The sequence below is a fragment of the Dendrobates tinctorius genome, unplaced genomic scaffold (genome assembly GCF_039654945.1).
Source record: "Dendrobates tinctorius isolate UK_male_01 unplaced genomic scaffold, ASM3965494v1 ptg000060l, whole genome shotgun sequence".
Classification (NCBI taxonomy): Eukaryota; Metazoa; Chordata; class Amphibia; order Anura; family Dendrobatidae; genus Dendrobates; species Dendrobates tinctorius.
This window is the reverse complement of record NW_027361728.1, coordinates 62043946-62065803: the sequence shown is the minus strand read 5'-3', so window position 1 is coordinate 62065803 and position 21858 is coordinate 62043946. Positions and strand designations below refer to the sequence as shown.

Below are 21858 nucleotides of genomic sequence, written 5' to 3'. Positions count from 1 at the left end.
TAGGAGAATCTACCTGGCTTTTTAAATGGTTATTCACCAAATAATCAAGTTATCCCCAGGATCGGGGATAACTTGCTGATCACTGGGGATCCGACTACTGAGCCCCCAGAGATTCTGAGAACAGGGATCTGAAGTCTCATCTTGTATGTAGCAGATGTGTATGTTTGGCCTCTGCTCTCTTTATTATCTAATATATTAACCCTTTCCTGACATCTGACGTACTATCCCGTCCATGGGACCCGGGCCCCTATGCCCATGGACGGGATAGTATGTCATAGCGATCAGCGGCACTCACGGGGTGAGCACCGCTGACCGCGGCTGGGTGTCAGGTGATTATCACAGCTGACACCTGGCACTATGTGTCAGGGGCGGTCACGGACCACCCCCGGCACGTTAACCCCTGGGACACTGCGATCAAACACGATCGCAGTGTACTGGGGTTTAGGGAAGCATCGGCAGGGAGGGGGCTCCCTCCGTGCTTCCCTGAGCCCCCCGGAGCAGCGCGATGTGCTGCGCTGCTCTGGAGTCCTCCTTCCCTGCAGATCCCCGGATCCAATATGGCGGCGGGGACCTTCGGGGGCCTGCAGGGAGCCGGCTTCCTCAGTGCCTGCAAAGCGCAGGCATGAGGAAGCCTTCTGCAGTGCCTGTGTCAGATCGCTAATCTGTCACAGCGATATGTGATGTGTCAGATCAGAGATCTCACACATGACAGTGATGTCCCCCCTGGGACAGTATAATAAAGTAAAAAAAAAAGTAAAAATAATTTATAAAAAATGGCTAAATTAAAAAAAAAAAAATATTCCCTAATAAATTCATTTCTTGGAAATAAAAAAAAACAAAACCATAAAAGTACACATATTTAGTATCGCCGCATTCGTAATGACCCGCCCTATAAAATTGTCCCATTGGTTAACCCCTTTAGCGAGCCCCTTAAAAAATAAAAATCAAAGCAAAAAATAATACTTTATTATCATACCACCAATCAAAAAGTGCAATAACGCATGATCAAAAAGACAGATATAAATAACTATGGTACCGCTGAAAACGTCATCTTGTCCCGCAAAAAACGAGCCGCCACACAGTGTCATCAGCAAAATAGTGAAAGAGTTATAGCTCGCAGAATAAAGCGATGCAAAAATTATTTTTATATAAAATTGTTTTTAATGTATAAAAGCGCCAAAACATAAAAAAAGACATAAATGAGGTATTGCTGTAATCGTACTGACCCAAAGAATAAAACCACCTTATCAATTTTACCGCACACGGAACAGTGTAAACGCACTCCCCCAAAAGAAATTCATGAAACGCTGGTTTTTGTACATTCTGCGTCCCAAAAATCGGAATAAAAAGTGATCAAAAAAAGTCACATGCCCGAAAATGGTACCAATACAAACGTCGATTCATCCCGCAAAAAATAAGACCTCACATGACTCGGTGGGTCAAAATATGGAAAAATTATAGCTCTCAAAATGTGGTAATGCAAAAACTATTTTTACAATAAAAGTGTCTTTTAGCGTGCGACAGCTGCTAAACATAAAAACCGCCATAAATAGTTAATCAAACCCCCCGTTATCATCCCCTTAGTAAGGGAAAAATAATAAAATTAAAAAAAGTATTTATTTCTATTTTCCCGTTAGGGTTAGGGCTGAAATTAGGGTTAGGGGTGTTAGGGTTGGAGTTAGAATTGGGGGTTTCCACTGTTTGGGCACATCAGGGGCTCTCCAAACGCAACATGGCGTCGGATCTCAATTCCGGCCAATTCTGCGTTAAAAAAGTCAAATGCTGCTCCTTCCCTTCCAAGCTCTGCCATGCGCCCAAACGGTGTTTTACCCCCACATATTAGGTATCAGCCTACTTAGGACAAATTGGACAACAACTTTTGGGGTCCAATTTCTCCTGTTACCCTTAGGAAAATAAAAAATTGGGGTCAAAAATGTCATTTTTGTGAAAAAAAAAATGATTTTTTTATTTTCACGCCCGGGCGTTAAAAACTTCTATGAAGCCCCTGGGGGTTCAAAGTGCTCACCACACATCTAGATACGTTCCTTGGGGGGTCTAGTTTACAAAATGGTGTCATTTGTGGGGGTTTCCGCTGTTTTGGTACATCAGGGGTTTTCCAAACGCGGCATGGCGTCCTATCCCAATTCCAGCCAAAAAAGTCAAATGGCGCTGCTTCCCTTCCGAGCTCTGCCATGCACCCAAATAGTGGTGTACCCCCACATGTGTGGTATCAGTGTACTCAGGACAAATTTCACAATAACTTTTGCAGTCCAATTTCTCCTGTTGCCCTTGGGAAAATAAAAATTGGGGGTGAAAAGCTCATTTTTGTGGAAAAAATGTGATTTTTTAATTTTACGACTGTACGTTATAAACTTCTGTGAAGCTCCTTCCCTTCTGAGCTCTGCCATGCGCCAAAACAATGATTCCCCCCCAGATATCAGGTATCAGCGTACTCAGGACAAATTGCACAATAACTTTTGCAGTCCAATTTCTCCTGTTACCCTTGGTAAAATAAAAAAAATGGACCTGAAGTATTTTTTTTGTGAAAAAGCGTTAAATGTTCATATTTTTTTAAACATTCAAAAAATTCCTGTGAAGCACCTGAAGGGTTAATAAACTTCTTGAATGTGGTTTTGAGCACCTTGATGGGTGCAGTTTTTAGAATGGTGTCACTTTTGGGTATTTTCTATCATATAGACCCCTCAAAGTGACTTCAAATGTGATGTGGTCTGTAAAAATAAAATGGTGTAAAAATGAGAAATCACTGGTCAACTTTTAACCCTTATAACTTCCTAACAAAAAAAGTTTTGGTTCCAAAATTGTACTGATGTAAAGTAAACATATGTGAAATGTTACTTATTAAGTTTTCTGTGTGCCATATCTCTGTGATTTAAGGGCATAAAAATTCAAAGTTGGAAAATTGCCAAAGTTTCAAAATTTTCGCCAAATTTCTGCTTTTTCACAAATAAACACAAGTTATTTGAATGAAATTTTACCACTAACATGAAGTACAATATGTCATGAGAAAACAATGTCAGAATCACCGGGATCCATGGAAGCGTTCCAGAGTTATTACCTCATAAAGGGACAGTGGTCAGAATTGTAAAAATTGGCCCGGTCATAAACGTGCAAACCACCTTTGGAGGTAAAGGGGTTAATATATGTCCCTATATGATGCATAGTACTTCAAAATATACCTATCAACCAATATTTTCTGTAATACCACATATCCAGAAAAGAAGAAGAGCTCTATGATTAATATAGCATAATATATAATATAACTCTAAAGTTTATTAAGACTTTACAGAAAAATTATATGACTAAAATGTATTAAAAGCAATGATTCCTTAGAAAGGACCATAGCACTACTTTACATTGTATGTACTACGTCTGTACCCTATTTCCACAGATTATTATATTAGATCTCTTATTAATAAACGCACGTCTCTCCTGGATAAATTGGTAATAATTGCGTTGGGAGTTATTTATCTAGTATACTATAGTTTTCAGAGAGGTCAAGAGCAAATCAAGCAGGCCTGGACAGGTCCCTATTACCCCAACATGCGTTTTGCCAAAGTGGCTTCTTCCTAATTTCTGAAGTCCAACTTTAAAGTCTGAGTCCTTGCAGGTCTTCCTGCTCTTGTAATCCAAAATTCGAGGATAGCATGATCGCTGCCTTCTAAATTCCCAACTACCTTTACTTCCTCAACCATTTCCTCCCTGTTGATAAGAATTGGGTCCAAGGTGGCAGATCCTCTTGTTCCCTCTTCTACCCTTTGAAAGATAAACTTTTCAGTAAGAGAAGATAATAATTTTCCGGATCCATTAGTTTTGCCTGAGAGAGATTACCAAAAAATATCTGGATAGTTAAAATCTCACATAATCATTATGTTGTATTTTTCAGAACAAAGACATCTGATGTAAAAATAGTTCATCCTACAATAGTGTCCTTTCTGTTCTTCTCTCCTTGTATTCTTACCCAAACAGTTTCTACAGAGCTACCATTCTCTGAAGCTTAGATCTCTGTGGAGATATGTGCTTTCATCACATACAGTGCAACACCTCCTCCCCTCTTGTTCAGCATGCTTCTTATAAATAAGTTGTAGCCTTCAAGGTTTGTATTGCAATCATATGTATCATCCCACTAAGGGCCCCGTCACACATAGCAATCTCGCTAGCGAGATCGCTGCTGAGTCACAACTTTTGTGACACAACAGCGATCTCACCAGCGAGATCGCTGTGTATGACCGCGATCAGCGACCGGCCCCCCTGCCGGTATCGCTGATCACTGCAAGAAACCTCTGGACATTTTTTTCGTCGCTGATCTCCCGCTGACCAGCACGCACCGCTGCGTGTGACAGGCGGGAGACCAGCGATCAGGTGTAAAATAATAAAAAAAAATAAAAAATATGTTATTCTCACCTTCCGACGTCCCGTGCAGTCTTCCCGCCTCTCTCCACGCTCCCGGTCCCAGTAATCCTTTGCAAGAATGACCGCGAGACTTCGTGATCCCGCGAGAACGGACGTCATCGCGGTAATTCTCGCAAAGGATTACTGGGATCGGAGCATGGAGAGAGGCGGGAATGCTGAGCGGGACATCGGAAGGTGAGAATAACAATATTTTTTATTTTAATTCTATTTTTGACATGAATATTTCATCAGCGCTAACGAGCACAGCGATGCCGCGCGCTTGGCATCGCTGTGCTGATCGCTGGTGAAGCTGTCTGTTTGACAGCTCACCAGCGATCACATAGCGACTTACCAGCGATCCTGACACGTTGATATCGTTGTCGGGATCGCTGGTAAGTCGCTATGTGTGACTCCAGCTTAAGTTTCAGTGATGCCTATGACTTCATATTTCTTTTCCTGTGTTAGCAGCTCTAATTCTCCTTGTTTCCCATACATTGTGCATTTGTATAGACACATTTTAGTTTGTTTCTCTTGCTCCTTTATTATCATTCAGAATTTGTTGTCTTTGTTATCTATTTCCATTTCTAAAAGCAGGGTGCTCAACAGAATTCATTAGCTACATATATTTTCCTGCCTGTATATTTCACATATATCAAATATATCATATCAAATGTAAAAAAAAAAATATTAATTTCGTCGCTGTACAAGGTAGAAATATTTTGAATCATTTTCTCTGTAATAATCAGTAATGTCAGTAGTATAAAAAGAAAATGCTGGTTGATAGTAAGCACAACTAGACGGTTGTTGGGGTGGTTGGAGGAACATCTGTTAGTGCCTAATATACCGTAACTGAAAGGAAGCAATAAATAAAATGCATTGCAAATATGACCAGGGCCTCAGGTAAAAGTTTACTGAACACATGCTCAGACTTACAACTCATTAATCTAGGAATGTTTCCCATTGTGATTTTGTATTTTACGGACTCCGAAATAAGCACCTTTATAAGTTTATGAAAAGGGCATATCCCAGAAGGACAAACCTGGTAAAGCAGCTCTCCAGACTGGCATTTTTCTCCTGTAGCACTGAAATGTAGAATTACATGACATCCATTTTAATCAATTGTGTTGTGACTTCCCTCATTGTCCAGAACAGTTACAACCTGTATAACCCAGAGCTGCATTTATAGTTCTGCTGGTTGTCATTGCAAGTAGTTGACAAACTTCTTTCAAATTCATCCCTGACATCCTAGGTTGTGTGTTATAATGCAGTGTGACCTCTAGCTTTTAAAATCCAATGGGTGCGGAATCCACCTTAATCCAACCAAAGAATCAAAAGTGCCCAGGAGTCCGAGACACCATCAGAACGATCAATTACTGCAATCTTGAAGACGACCTGTGTGCTGAAAGGTCATCTTCATTTCCCTATGTGCTCCACGATTAACCAGAAATTGATACCTTGGACTTACTTATTTATTTATTTTACGTGTATAGCGCCACCATATTCCACAGCGCTCTACACACATGATCATCACTGAGCCCATTGGAGCTCACAATCTAAATTCCCTATCAGGATGTCTTTGCAGTGTGGGTGGTAATCAAACTACTAGATTTTTTTTTATAATTTATTAGCTTTTAAAAGTATAATGTAAACCAGAAGTAGTCAACACGGCACATTGTGGGAGCCTCAGATGACTGCTTTAAGGGGCCACATTCAGCCAGGACTTGGACAACAGGTAGCTACACTCACGTTTGATATTTCTACACTGCTGCATTGGTGACTGGCATTGTATTTATTTTATTTACTAAAAAAAAAGTTTTGACTGTTCAAAAAAAAATATTTTTTTTTCTCCTTTTAGATTACAAGCTTATAAACCCCATTCATGTAAACATACAGTATATGTATGTATGTATGATTCAGATTATGCAAACGTGCAATGAATGTTTGCAATTGGTAAAGGGAGAAGTGAAGTATGTATCAGACTAGGCATAAGTTTGTTAGGTAGTCTGTAACCATCAATCTGGTGAGCATAGGAATTGTATACACAAAACTGTTAGATGTATTTAAAGGGAATCTGTCCCCCCTTTTTTGAGATATCATATAATGATATCATTCAATTGTGTGTCACATAAGGATTCCCTTAGTACTTTTGCTTCCCCCTGAGCAGGTGAATAAGCCCCGCCCAACGGACCGGACAGCGGCAGTTTACATACATCTGAACTGATATAAAAAAGGTATTTATGTATGAAAGGTGCGGGGTCAGGGGGAAGCAAAAGTACTAAGAGAATCCTTATGTGACACACAATTGAATGCTATCATTATATGATATCTCAAAAAAGAGGTGACAGATTCCATTTAATAAAAAAACTCCTTTGAATAGTTGCTTTATTTTTCATTTAAGCTGCATTTTAAAAACTAAATGTTGCAAAGGTTACTAGTACCAGTACTGCCGCAGTGCAGACTCCTGACGTTACAGGTGTTCTACCTGCAGTTCTTTCAGTATCAAGGTCTCTTCTTTCTTCAGTACCATACAATCAATGAGGGTTAGTAAGTACAGAGGCGACATATCATTGGTGCAGCGCACAGGGGTCCGGCAGGTAGTGAGGCCCACTTCTATCTCCAATGTAGGTTGAATTGTACATTTTGATAAGGTATTTGACCGCAAAGGGCCTATATGCTGTTTTCACACAGGCGCCCTCTTGTGTATGTGTCCGCCGCTGGGCAACTATGATGTCAATATATAAACATTTCACAGAAGGCGATACACTGTATGTATGAATCAGTGTCAGACTGAAGAACATTGGGCCCACTGGAGGATTTGATTCTGAGGGCCCAACTTTCTCCCCCGCTGAAGAGCCCCAGAGCAACTGCAAGGTTTGCACTATGAACTCTTCTAAAGGAGAATCCAGGGCTCACCGGTTCTTTGGTGTGCCAGTCCAACCCTGTGTATGATACAAGCATAACAGTTTGCTTCTGGGTTTGATTGTATATATCACATATAGCAAACATGATAAATGCCATCCAAATCTGACGCATAAAATAAAAAGACACATAAAAAGATGGATTTCTGCCAGTGGAACCATGGTGACTCCACAGTTGCATACGTTCCCTTTGCCAGTAAACAGGTTGTATCTTCAGTCCTGCACTGAATGGTATCACTGTGAATGAGCAATGACATATAATGGTGTAGGGTCTATCAGGTCTAGTTGACTTTCTTTGTTATTAATAAACAGGATTTTTAATAGCTTACTCATGATTTTGCATATTTCTCTTAATATATCACTGGTTCTATATTTATTAACTGTATTTTGTGGTCAAACAAGCTGTAATATCCTTTTTTCAACAGGTTCTGCCATTTTATTTGCAAGTATTGTCTCTCACATCATGGGAATTATAGTCAATGCCTGGATTGACCTTAAGTCTTGTCTTGACCTTTTTGCTATCAATTGACAACCCACCACCTAGCTCACACATGATTTATTGATCCTTTTGTACTTTGTGGCTTGTGAAAAAAATTTATGTTCTTATAGAACTTTGTCAGTGTCAAAAAAGAGAAATAAAAGATAATGTTAAATAATATTTCAGAACCTTCATGTATCCAAATGGAATACATCGGTGCTTTCTTTTTGCTCGTTTACATACATCTGTTCATGTCAATATCACAGTCCATTCCTTTGGCTTCTGGCTTTGTTTTTGGCATTTATCCTTCTAAATTTAGATAATAAATGTATATGTTGAAGTAAATGCGCTCTCTAGATTTCCTATCTTTAGTCCACAGATCTGCTTGTGTAAAGGTGCTCATAAACACTAGACAGCTAAGTCCTGGTTCATCCGACAGCCACCTTTCACCATACCCATTCATGCTTGGATTAGCTAAATATGCCTGTGGTTTGAATGAGGAGAACAAAGTAAGCCATAGTCTGACTGGTAAAATGATGGCTCATCTCATGGGTGATCAAAAGGATCAGGTGTTAAGTCAACTTGCCCAATCCTTGTAGCTACTGACATCATTGGGAAAGAGTCAACTCAACCCCTTACACAATAGATAGACAGCTGAACCTGCCTAAATTGGCAGGTTTGCTCAACTTTTATCTCTTGTGTATGGGATACATTAGTCTCATTCTCCAATTTAATTTGCAAATAGCCTCTTCATACAAGAAGAGTTCAGGGATTCTAGTGCCATCTGTTGAAAGTAGCAATCCTATAAGTCAATGTGCCCTGTAAAGAGCATTATCATATGTCTTGGGATATATATAGAAACCAGAATCTCTATTTGCATACAGCTGTTTGGGGGTAACTGCCCCTCATCAGTGCACAGCACTACGTAAATGGGTTGGCTGGGTAAGAAGTGGATGAAAGCACAACTGAAACATAAAAATTAATATTCAAAAATATATTGTCTGTAATTGAACGCCGCAGCCTTGTGATGAATGGATTTCCTTAAGTAATTACTTTTCTGTAACCCTATACACTTTTTGAAATAAAACTACAATATGTCACTTTTTACAATTAACCTGCACCTGGATTTTTTTACTTGACGGCCTCCATTATATTTTAGGTTTCTCAAAGAACTTCTCTAATGAGGAGTCATTGTGACTCACTACTATGTCTAGTTTATATTCGGAAGATTAGTAATATTAGACTACAGTGTTCAAACTGAGATTTTCCGAAACATTTATGCATATAGACAATAATTCCAGACACGAATAACTGGATCCACGTGTGATGATTGGTGTCAGTATGGTGCCAGCCGGTCACTGCTGTACCGACACCCACTCAAAAAAGCTGTTGTGGCCATGCAGGTGTGTGGCATCACTAAAGCAATATGGGCTCTCGGGAAAAAATAGTGCTTGCTTCTCCAGCACGGTTTTGCAGTTGTGACCGCCTTCATCAGGGATTACACATATCACATCTGGCAGTTATTTATTTCCTTCACCTTATTTCCTTATTTCAGGATCAAATTTTTTTTTTAGGAGTTCTTCATTTTTAAAAGGCAAATAATTCTATCTCACTATTGAGACCTGCTGGTTTCAAAGTGTTCATTGTAAAGATCCATCCATTTTAAGATATGTCCAACCACTGACTCTGCTTCAGGGTATTAAAAAACTGCTTTGTGAAAAGAGACCTATAGTAAAGTCTGCTCCTGGTGGACAACCAAAACAACCACCTTGAGGCTGTATTCACACGTAGCATAAGTGCTGAATGTGACGACACAGCATTTTATCTTAATTAACCAGATGTCTATTTTCAATAAGCCAGGAGGAATAGACTGTTATCTACATGTTGACTTTTGAATGTATGTATTTCTTTCTGGCTGGTCAAGAAAACACAGACTTTTGTTCGCATAAGCCTGTAATATTGACTTGTAAGTTGACATTTGTTGTAACATATTGTGCTGTTATTCTGGAAGATACAGACACAGGTTAATTGAACAATGATGTTTGATGATATATTTATTACACATTGTCCAGGCCAGTCAGTTTGTTGACTTGCAAATATTGAAGAATAAACTATAAATAATCAAACAATGCGAGCTGCTCTCATCACCATTCTTCCCCTTTACCTCTGAATGCTGGCTAGAAGGACTGTTGTTAACTATAAAAAGAGGATATGCGCCTCTCTAACATAGTTCAGCTAATACATCTGGACATCTAAAGAAGCAAGGACTCTTTGCAACACAGATTTGACATTCTACAGGATGGCAGCATAGGGGACCACGGCCCCGGCTGAAAGAACACAGATATGCTCCATTGACCTTGACTGAACATTGGATTAGTTTGGGGTAGTCAGGATTTGGACCCTCTGGGCACCTTAATCCCTTGGATACATTTGGAGAAAGCCAGAATTAGGACCCACCAGTCACCTGGCTCCATGGAGATGTTCAGAGAAGCCATGTTGAGACCCTCCAGTCACCTGGCCTTGTACCTCAATGGACTGTCATCTTCCTAAGCTTGTCGTTACCTACTCTCTGCGTGTGCCACAGGTGGGGGTAGTCGGCCCTGGAAGCTCAGAAGTCACTGCTGCTTTTATCCCGGCAAGTCAGAGTAAGGGTGAGACTGTAATTTTCACCATCTTGAGTATTTTGCTGGGACTGTTCTACATGTTTTTTGCCTCTTTTATGGTTCAATAACGTGTTGTCACACTGTTTTACCTTCACCCTGTGTTGTCTGAGTAGTACTACGCCCACAGTAAACGGAGAGCGGTGGGATATACCCTGGTTCATGTGGTTTCTGCTAGCGAACTAGAGCACCCACTGACCTCAGTGCCTTCAGACTGATTTTTTTTGCTTTTTAGCCAAATGTTTATAGCAAGTGTCCACACCAAAACATGCACTAACAATCTTGATTATTGCGCGTTTGCCGTTTTTTTACGCATTTTTCCCATCTTATGATATGTTTTGAAGACTCATTTTAAGCAGAGATTTCTAATGTGTGTTTTTAGTACAGAAAATCTTTATTTACATGTGTTTTTAAATGTGGTTTATTTTTTGCAGTCTCCCTATAGATATAGGAAAAAACTTACAAAAAACGCGCTGTTCAGCATCGTCTTCAAACGCCACGTTTACCTGGGTTTTCATGAACTCACATCCATTTTGCTTTTAACACTACGTGGGAACATGGCCTGAAATACGCAGTTTTTGGCCACTCTTGCAATCAGCCTCCGTGCTCCTCCAGTGACCTGCTACTCTGCAATTCTGTATTTGCGTGTTCACACTTTTCATTCATCTCATTCTCAGGAGAATCCAATCATCCGTCTTTTATTATCATTTCTATTGTCGCCTTTCTTTTTCCTCTGCTCGTTTTCCCACATTCATTACTCAGAACGTTCTTCTCTAAATATCACCTTTATGCTGCCTCGTGTTAGTCACGTCGTGTTAGTTCAATTCTGATCATTCAGAATTTATTGAATATATTTTATGTTTATTTCTGCATGGTATCATCATATAATAGAGTAGTAATAAAGCAATGGATATGCCATCATTTTCTGATTGGTGGGTGTGCAACTGCCAAGATCCCCCCCACTGACTGAGAATGAAGGGCCTGGAGCCCATCCTGGAGCGCTTCTCTGAAGAGCATGTAGCGCTAAATCAGCACTACAGTCCCTGTGTTGGTGGTAGTCCTTGCCGTTGTTTGATACTTGCACACGTTCAGTAATTGCAGCAGATTTTTCTGCTGCCAAAAAACTGTACATGCATTTTTTCTGGGTTTAACATGCATTTAAGGCCGGTTTCACATTTGCGCTTCAGGGCGCAGCGACGGCCTGCTCACGGCCGCCGCTAAGCCCCGCCCCTGCCGTGCCTCCACCTGTAGCTCCGCCTCCGGGCGCATGACGCTGCATGCGTCATGCGTCCCCTATGTTTATCACTGGGGACGCAGGCCGTGCGCAGTATGCGTTTGGCGGCGCCTGCCTCCTTTTGACGGTGCGCCGAGCGCAACCAAATTGCAACAGGTTGCACCGTCAAAAGGATGCAGGCGCCGCAAAAACGCATACTGCGCACGGCCTGCGCCCTCAGTGATAAACATAGGGGACGCATGACGCATGCAGCGTCATGCGCCCGGAGGCGGAGCTACCGGCGGAGGCGAGGCAGGGGGCGTGGCTTAGCGGCGGCCGTGCGCAGGCCGTCGCTGCGCCCTGAAGCGCAAATGTGAAACCGGCCTTAATGTGTTTTTATTCCCCCCATTCATTTAAATGGGTGAAAAATGCTGAAAGAACTGACAGTCTGCGAATGTGAAAAAGGGACTTGAAGGTGTAAATCTGTAAAGAAAAAATAAGGACATGTGCATGAGATTTCAGAAATCTCATTCAATTTGCTGTTACTTAAAATGCTGTTTTTTCTGTGGCAAAAAAACATGCACAGAAAAACACTGCAAAAATGCAGCATGTGAACAGACCTGTACCCCCACAATCACAAAGTGTCATAAGAATCATGAGAAAATCCCTTTCTATTGCCAAGTGCACGCGTTCAGTATTTGGTCAGTATTTTACATCAGCATTTATAAGCCAAAACCAGAAGTGGAAGAATCAGAAGAAAAGTGGAGTGGACACACTTCACCACTTCTGTATTTTTCACAAACTGCTGATTTTTGCTCACAAATACTGATGTAAAATACTAACCAAATACGGAACGTGTGACCGTGGCCTAACAATGTTATTTACACTCAAGTCTAAACTGAGGATTTAGTTGTGACTAGTTACCTTTCCATGTTGTGATCAATAAGGGCCAGAAGCGGAGATACGTGGAGCTGTTTGGTGACTTCATCACACGGTTATAATAATAATAAATTGTATTTTTATAGCGCCGACATATTCCGCAGCACTTTACATTTCAGAGGGGATTTGTACAGACAATAGACATTACAGCATAACAATAATCACAGAGATCATAACAAATACCAAGAGGAAAGAGGGCCCTGCTCGCAAGCTTACAGTCTATGAGGAAAGAGGTAGACACTAAAGGTGGGTGGTAACAGTTGCCGATTGTATGGACCAGCCATAATGTTAGGTGTGTGACAGTACGGATACAGAGGGCTAATGGATGCATAAAGCATGTGGGAACATGATGCGGGAAATCTGGTTATGGTAAAACTTTTGGCTGTGCCACACAGGGATAGATTAGGTTAATGTGTTGAGGCGATAGGCCAGTCTGAATAAATGCGTTTTCAGGGCACGCTTAAAATTGTGGGGATTGGGGACTAATCGTATTGACCTGGGAAGTGCATTCCAAAGAATTGGCACAGCATGTGTAAAGTCTTAGAGACGGGAGTGGGAGGTTCTGACTATTGAGGATGCTAACCTCAGGTCATCAGCAGAACGGAGGGCGCGGGTAGGGTGGTATACTGAAACAAGGGAGGAGATGTAGGGTGGTGCTGAGCCATGGAGGGCTTTGTGGGTGAGGGTAATAAGTTTATACCGAATTCTGGAGTGGATGGGTAGCCAGTGTAATGACTGGCACAAGGTAGAGGCATCGGTGTAACGATTGGTGAGGAATATGATCCTGGCTGCAGCATTCAAGACAGATTGGAGAGGGGAGAGTTTGGTAAGAGGGAGACCGATTAGAAGAGAGTTACAATAGTCGAGACGAGAATGAATAAGAGAAACAGTAAGAGTTTTTGCAGAGTCAAAAGTAAGAAAAGGTCGAATTCTAGAAATGTTTTTGAGGTGCAGATGACAAGAGCGAGCCAGTGATCGAATGTGGGGGGCAAAGGAAAGCTCGGAATCAAGTATGACCCCAAGACAGCGGGCCTGTTGCTGGGGAGTAATAGTGGAACCACCCACAGAAATAGCAATGTCGGGTATAGGTACATTAGTAGAGGGAGGAAACACCAGGAGTTCAGTCTTTGGCAGGTTCAGTTTCAGAAATAGTGAGGACATGATGTTAGACACAGCGTTTAGACAATCGCCGGTGTTTTCTAGAAAGGCTGGCGTGATGTCAGGAGAAGAAGCGTATAATTGGGTGTCATCAGCATAGAGATGGTACTGGAAACCAAATCTACTGATTGTTTGACCAATAGGGGCAGTGTACAAGGAGAAGAGGAGGGGGCCTAGAACCGATCCTTGGGGGACCCCAACAGTAAGGGGAAGGTGAGAGGAGGAGGAACCGGCAAAAGATACAGTAAAGGAGCGGTCGGAGAGATAGGAGGAGAACCTGGAGAGAACGGTGTCCTTGAGGCCAATGGAACGGAGCATAGTGAGGAGGAGCTGATGATCCATAGTATCGAATGCTGCAGAGAGATCCAAGAGAATTAGCATGGAGTAATGACCATTTGATTTAGCTGTTAGCAGATCATTAGAGACTTTAGTGAGGGCAGTTTCAGTGGAGTGTAAAGAGCGGAAACCGGATTGGAGAGGGTCGAGAATAGAGTTTTCTGAGAGATAGCGGATAAGACGGGAGTGGACCAGGCGTTCCAGGAGTTTAGAGATGAAGGGAAGATTAGAGACAGGTCTATAGTTAGCGGCACAGTTTTGGTCGAGGGATGGTTTTTTAAGTAGTGGATGTATGATGGCATGCTTAAATGAGGAGGGAAAAATACCAGAAGAGAGAGGTTAAATATTTTAGTTAGGTGAGGGGTGACAGCAGGGGAAAGGGACTGGAGGAGATGTGACGGAAATGGGTCACTGGTGCAAGTAGTTGGGCGAGAAGATGCAAGGAGCCTGCTTACTTCTTCTTCTGTGACTGGTTCAAAATCAGAGAGTGAGCTAGATGCAGTGGGGGAGGGAGGACAGTGCATGGTATGAGGTGATTGGGAGATAATTTCCTGTTGAATCTGGTCAATTTTTTCTTTGAAGTAATTGGCCAGATCGTCAGCTCGGAGCTCCGTGGTTGGGGTCTGTACTCTTGGATTGAGTAGAGAATTAAAAGTGTCAAAGAGACGTTTCGGGTTATTGGACAGTGAGGTGATGAGGGTGCTGAAATAGGTTTGTTTGGAGAGGTGAAGGGCAGTGTTGTATGTTCTAAGCATAAACTTAAAATGGATGAAATCTTCGTGTAGATTGGATTTTCTCCACAGACGTTCGGCGCACCTGGAGCACTGCTGCAGGAAACGTGTTTGCACCGTGTGCCAGGGTTGTCGCCGTCTGCGTTGTGGTGTTCTATTTATAGGGGGTGCAAATTCATCCAGGGCACTTTGAAGTGTTTCATTGTAATGCTTCAATGCAGAATCAGGACATGAGAGGGAGGAGATAGGGGCCAATGAAGACTGTAAGTTCTTCATAAGTTTCTGGGTGTTAATAGCCTGTATGTTTCTATAAGTCTGGACAGTGGGGGTGACCTGAGCAGCCTGGCAGTTCTTGATAGAGAATGAAAGAAAATTGTGGTTAGAGAGCAGGAGAGGGGAGTTTGCAAAATCATTTACTGCACAAAGCTGAGAGAAGACCAAGTCGAGGGAGTTACCGTCTTCATGCGTTAGAGAATTAGTACGCTGCGTAAGGCCAAATGAGGAGGTTAGAGATAAAAGGTGAGTAGCAGATGATGAGAGGGGAAGAGCAATGGGGATGTTTAAATCTCCCATGATGAGGGTAGGGATGTCACAGGAGAGAAAATGTGGAAGCCAAGTGGCAAAATGATCCAGGAACTGATGGGAGGGGCCGGGAGGACGATACACCACCGCCACTCGCATGGAGAAGGGGGTGTAGAGTCTGACGGCATGGACCTCAAAAGAAGGGAAGACAAGTGAGGGTACTTGAGGGATAACCTGAAAGGTACATTTTGGTGATAGGAGCAGACCAACGCCTCCACCTGCTCTATTGTCTGATTTTGGGGTATGAGAGAAGTGTAGCCCCTCGTATGAAAGAGCAGCAGCAGCGGTAGTGTCTGACTGCTGGATCCAGGTTTCAGTAAGAGCCAGGAGGTTAAGAGAATTAGAAAGGAAGAAGTCATGGATGAAGGAGAGTTTGTTACACACTGAGCGAGAATTCCAAAGTGCACAATTAAGAGAGACAGATGGCATGCAGGGAATATTAATAAGATAAGAGGGGTTTCTAAGTGTAGCAGTCGGGGGGTTTGACTTTCTATAACATGGGGGACCAGGGTTGGGAGCAATGTCTCCTGCGACTAGGAGAAGGAGGATAGAAAGATTGAGCAGATGGTTAAGTGATTTGTGAGAGCGTCTCTGATGTTGAATGGTGGAACTGAATGGATCTGTGCAATTTAACAACGTGAAAAGAGCGTGAGTGCTATACATAGGATAGAAAAGAAGCGAGGGGCCAATATGGATGGAGTGTAGAGAGTTAATGCCAGGGCGGTGGATGTGTGTGAATGCAGCGGCCAGAATAAAAATTACACAAATGCATATGGTATATATTTGTTGTACTCCTAATGTACAGGGAGTAGATGTATATAAATGTCTTACCTGTCTCCTGCCCTGTCTAACTGCCATGCTATAACTGCCAGTAGTACTTTGATACATGTACTTCGATTACATGTGCATAAATGCCACCCCTGCATAAATGCTCCCCCTAGCTAGGTCTGAATATATAGGAGGTTAAGGCTAAGATTTTTTTTTTTTTTTTGCTCTCTCTCTTCTCGTTAATCAATCACACTAAATTGAGACACCAGGACCCAATAAAGTGTTGTGGTCAAATAAACACATGTCCAGCACTACATGGATCATAAAGCACTTTGAAAAGTTTCTTGACCTCACAACATAAGGGGACAAGCAGAGTAAGTTGAAAAAAAAACTATATACCAGATATAAGCTTGCATAGTTGAAAACACATAGATAGCATTCAGGATTAACTGCTTGCTGACAATGAATGGAGACACAGGAGTGGATTCAGAGCAGAGATTGGAAAAGCTGGTTACCTGTATGAAGAGAATAGAGATGCATGTCACATTCATCCATGTTATAACTGCCAGTAGTACTTTGATACATGTACTTCAATTACATGTGCATAAATGCCACCCCTGCTCGGTTGAGCTTCTCTGCGTCATAGCAAAACTTTAGATGTAATTACATAATAAAATCAGTAAAAATGTTTCCACTGTCCATGAAAAAATGTGAATGCATCTGTGGTTTGGGTGAAGCTGGAGGTTCTTCAGCTTGAAGTAATTGTTGGTAATGGTTGCATATCTGAATATTGCGTTCTACATAGTAATCATTTAAATTCACGATGACTTTCCCATCTGTCCTTAAAAATGTTGTTTGCCCTTGATTTTTTTTTGATAAGTTGTCTAGAAAAAAATGAAAATTCAGGTTGTCATTTCTGCACATGGACACATTATAAATCACTTGTTCCATTTATCTTTAGCTGTCAGTGGGCACAAAGATAAATAGACACGTATCACTGGTGGTGTGCACATACCCGAAGAGATATCGATTGCTACCATAATAGAAGAGTGTGGCCTACAGATTCCTATACTGTCTGTGCTATGTGGTCGGCACCTCCGCATGGACAGCAGTGAGATATATGTGGAAAGAATGTGACCATGAGAAATGGACACTGCATTAACCTCCAAGTCTCTTGAGTCTGTGGACACACAAGGTGGGCTTCCTGACATGCCCTCAAACCCAAGCACTGGGAACAGATGCTCTATTATTTCATTCACATTTTTTCACTTTGGTCACTTGGGCATTGTATATCTTCATATCCCATCTACAAGTCATTAATGAGACAAATGAATTTTATTCTAATGTCTTACAGATACCCTCTCTTATCTCCCAGGCGTGTGATGAACTCTACGCAGAGGTGGCCATGCTGGAAAAGAAGTTACACGAAGCTCAGGCAAGACTTACTGAGAAAGATCTGGGTAAAGAACGTGAGGTTACAAAGCTGAAAAAAACAGTTTCTGAGCTGGAACTTCGATTGACAAGAGAGCAAGACAACAACATCTCCGTTTTGGAAGACATGAGAAAAGACATCCACACAAAAGCTGACAAACTGAAAGAGATGAACTTAAACAGTGCAGAGCTGAGACTCCACCTGAACCAGGCCACGCAAGAGGTAGAGTGTTCATGGTTCATCTATCTGGAATATAATAAACATTTGATCTATTTGACATCCATTTATTCAGCAGATGAGATGGTAATTATGAATGCAGCCATTAAATGTGAATTATGCACTTGGCCCATTACAGTGCAAGATGTAAAGCCTCATGCTCACTGATCTGTGTTCTGTACGGCTTGCTAAAGACCCATTCTGCACCTCCATATGCTTTTGATTTTATGCAGAAGTACTCTTCCCTAGAAGCAATGTTTCTAGGGGATAATATAGTTCTGCACAGAAGCACCAAATGGCAGCACTCAGATTGCCTAAGGGTCTGTAATACAGATCTGTAGGGACTCCATGTGCCACTGTACAGGCTTTGCCATATGCATGATCCCTGAGGGCCGCCACCAAATGTTCCTTATCGCTGCATTTTTATCAGACTAAACAGTTTCTGATCTCTAAACAAGATTAAATATTAATCACACGAGAACCTGACCAAGAGCACAACAGTTTGGGAAATAGTCATTTTATGGAACATTGTTATCACACACCTTAATCATAATAAATGGTTGCACCATCTCTTCCAGCAATAATTGCAGTCAGTTTTAACATCAATAAATGAATTAATCACAATGACATTGTCAATAAAATAAAATACTAGAGATTGTCGTGGTGGGATGGCTTTTATGCTTTTTGATCAAAGTAGTGTTAACAAAGTACCCAATTTTATTTACATGTACTATTACTATTATTTACATGGACTATTACTATTTACTCACTACAGGGTATTTGCTCCTTATTGTTATCCTAGGTTATGTACATTAATAATTAATTATAAAAGTGTTGCGTGATCATTCAGGTTCTCATTATTCAATATGGCCATTTACTTAAAAAAGCAGAAACCTCTTTCATTGTGTGACAAATATATTGGAAGCCTGATACAAAATGGCTGTAAGGCTCAGATGTTAGGGACTCGATTTGGAGTCTCCATCTCAGATCTGGCCAATAACACTGGCCGATACATCAGTGGTGTCCAAATGACACCACTGGTATCCAACATGCAAATGGGTCCAACACTTCTACTATATCCACCTTTCTGTTCCTATAATGGAGCATAAATAAAAAATATAGCAATTCAGACTGTGACGGTGAGAAGGTTACCTACCTCACTCTAACCTGTATGCTTGGCTTTAAAGAGAACCTATCAGCAGGATTTAGCCCTATAAACTAAAGCCATGGACATAATGACGCTGTGATGCTGATTATTCTGATACTTGATGTAAAGAGATCCGCTCAGTGGCTGATAAATACGTTACTCACCTGATGAAGTTTTCAGAAAATGGCGTCTTCTGTGGTGTGCTTCAGGGTGGGACGTGGGGGCAGGGTCTTATTCTCATTCTCCGCCTTCCCATTAGCCTCCTCAGCTTCTTGTAAAGGTCACTGAATATTCAGAGACTTTCCTTTTTAATATTCCGCTCTGCCGCCATCATTTTGTGGGCGGTGCATGCACAGTGCAAGTCAGCGTCCTGTGTGCAGGACCTTGATAAAATGGCACCGGAGGTGGCGCATGCGCAGATCAAGATTTAGGCTCAGTAAACTTTTCACCGGGCTGAAATCTCGATTTGCGCATTTTATTGAAGTCCTGCACACAGGACGCCGACTCACACTGCGCACACGTCACCCACACAATGACTGCATGGAATTTTAAGAAGAAGGAAGGCCTACACAAGAAGCAGAGGAGGCTGGTGGGAGCGCAGAGAACCAGAAGAAGACCCTGCCCCACATCCTTAGTATTCTTCAGCCACTGAGCAGATACCATTACATCAGGTATCAGATTAATCTGTATCACAGCGCCATTATGGCCATGCCTTTAGTTTATAGGGACAAATTCTGTTGTCAGGCTCTCTGTAAGTATTTTTTGTCAGAACTGCTAGTCTGGTGCTGAACTAAATAGGTTTCTCTTTTTAGATTGAGTTCCTTAAGGAAACTGTTCGCATGGAGTGTGAAGAACGCTATGAGCTCACTGAGGCCTTGACACAGGCGAAGCAGCAACTGCTGGAAATGAAAAGAGTCAGTGGAAGTTTCCTATTATCACAGAGGACATTGACTGCAGACAAGCCAGCCCCAGCTCTCATCTTGCCTGGTGCACAGAAGAAAGCTCCTCTTGGCTTACCAACCAATAATGGAACCAAGCTAATGAGCTTATCCGGGATGTATGGCTCTGCCAGTGCCACCAACTACAACAAGCTGCGGCAGAGTAGTGGTAGTAGTAGCTTACCTCTGCTGCAGTCACCACACCCTCAAAAAGACAGAACATCGTCCCTGACTGATACGCGGCACAAAATTACTGCAATTCTCAGGAGAAATTCTACTCCGCCATAGCAGGAATGAAGATTTGCCTATTTAGCTCCGATAATAGTTTTTTTCTAAAATTAACAGTGGCCAAATACCAGAAGAACAACTTGGGTGCAGAAATGGCGACTGGATTTATGGCTCCATACAAGACTATTCTATTCTGGAAAAAGCCCCTCTGAGCAATATCACAAGAGCGCAGGCCGGGGCAGGCGTGAGGCTATAGATGCTCTCTCTCTGGTATCACTGAACTCACCCTGTGTACAGCCTGCTGGATTTTGGACTGAGATAGGTCTGTATATATTGCCAAAATGAGAGGAACGCAGGAAAAGCAGGTTGAGTCTGAATAATTGAGATGTTGTCCCGATTGGTAAGAAGGGTCTGTTTTTTATATCCACGAAAAGTAACACTATTACCTATGGGCTGTGTGTAGTATTGCTGCTTAGCCTTAGGCCGGGGTCAGACTTGCGAGAAACTCGCACTAGTCTTGCATCTCAATACTCTGCACTGCCATCGACACTCGGGACCGGAGTGTGAGGCAGCATGTATTGCTATGCAGTCGCACTCGCCGGTCCCGAGTGCAGGCAGCAGTGCTAGGTATTAAGATGCGAGACTCGTGCGAGTTTCTCGCAAGTCTGACCCCGGCCTTATTACAATTGCTGCAATACCAGAAACAGCCAAGAGCAAAAGTGGCACTGTTTGTCAAAGTCAAAAGGATGTATCTCTTTCACTAATGTCCAACCGCTATAAAGTTTTGTCTAAATGTCCTCACACTTGGAGGCTGGGTCACTTCCCTAAAATAAAAAAATATACGTCTGTACTGACAAAAAACATAAATGACAGCTACATTGTATATTTCCTAAATAGTTGTAATTATAGGGAATTCCAGGCACAGCTATGTCCATATCAGTGATGTCTGTGTTCATTTAGAACATTTGGCCTTGTGGCTGTGTATAAAGCAAACACAACCTGAGATCCTGTGGAAATCTCTTAACCAGGAGAGGGAAACTCATCAGCAGGATTCCAACGGTGTTACGGTGGCACAGTATGCCGGAGGAAGCACACGTACGAACCCACCGGGACTTACACTCCGCTGTCCAGCTCTAAGGATTGGCCTGGTTAAAGCATCAAGAGAACATATGCAGTATCGATCTATGTACAATATATAGTTACATGTATACATCACACGTATATATCCATTTACCATCAGCTCACAATGTAATATCCTACTGTAATGACTGCTCCGGTGACAGGAGTCATTCCGAGGACTCTACTCGCCATCTACTGGTGACTAGTAGTAATCGCAGTCTATATTTCACCAGTCACAAAGTAGCAGTATGTAGACATGAAATACTCAAACTATGTCTCCTACCAAGTACGGACTGGGGCTGAAATTCAGCCCTGGCATTTGAAATCACACAGGCCCATGCTGTCCCCGTCACCAAGCACCAGGTGGGATATATTACCCTGGATTGAAGAAAGCAAGATTTACTACAAGACCAATATTTCTAATGACACCCATGGCCTGCTGGGGTAAGTGACTTTGTGCTCTTTAACAGTATGGGTCTCTTGAAAACACCGATTCTGTTAACAACGTAGCAGGCGGCCCACAACCAGACAGGCCCTTCTGGCATTTGCCAGAATTGCCAGATGGCCAGTCTGGCCCTATCTCCT

The 21858-nt window shown here is 42.1% G+C and overlaps 1 protein-coding gene across 2 annotated transcripts in view; it reads left to right on the top strand.

Annotated features, from left to right (window-relative positions):
- Positions 1-21021, top strand: part of LEKR1 (leucine, glutamate and lysine rich 1) — a 268864-nt gene extending 247843 nt beyond the window's left edge. The window contains exons 12-13 of one of the 2 annotated variants that reach the window (XM_073579001.1): positions 17569-17847; positions 19801-21021. In XM_073579001.1, the coding sequence (XP_073435102.1) occupies positions 17569-17847; positions 19801-20214 (693 nt within the window). In that variant the 3' untranslated portion in view covers positions 20215-21021. Of the gene's footprint in view, positions 1-17547; positions 17848-19800 lie in introns of both variants that reach the window. The other variant, XM_073579000.1, reaches the window with a different exon arrangement.
- The last annotated feature ends 837 nt before the right edge of the window (positions 21022-21858 follow it).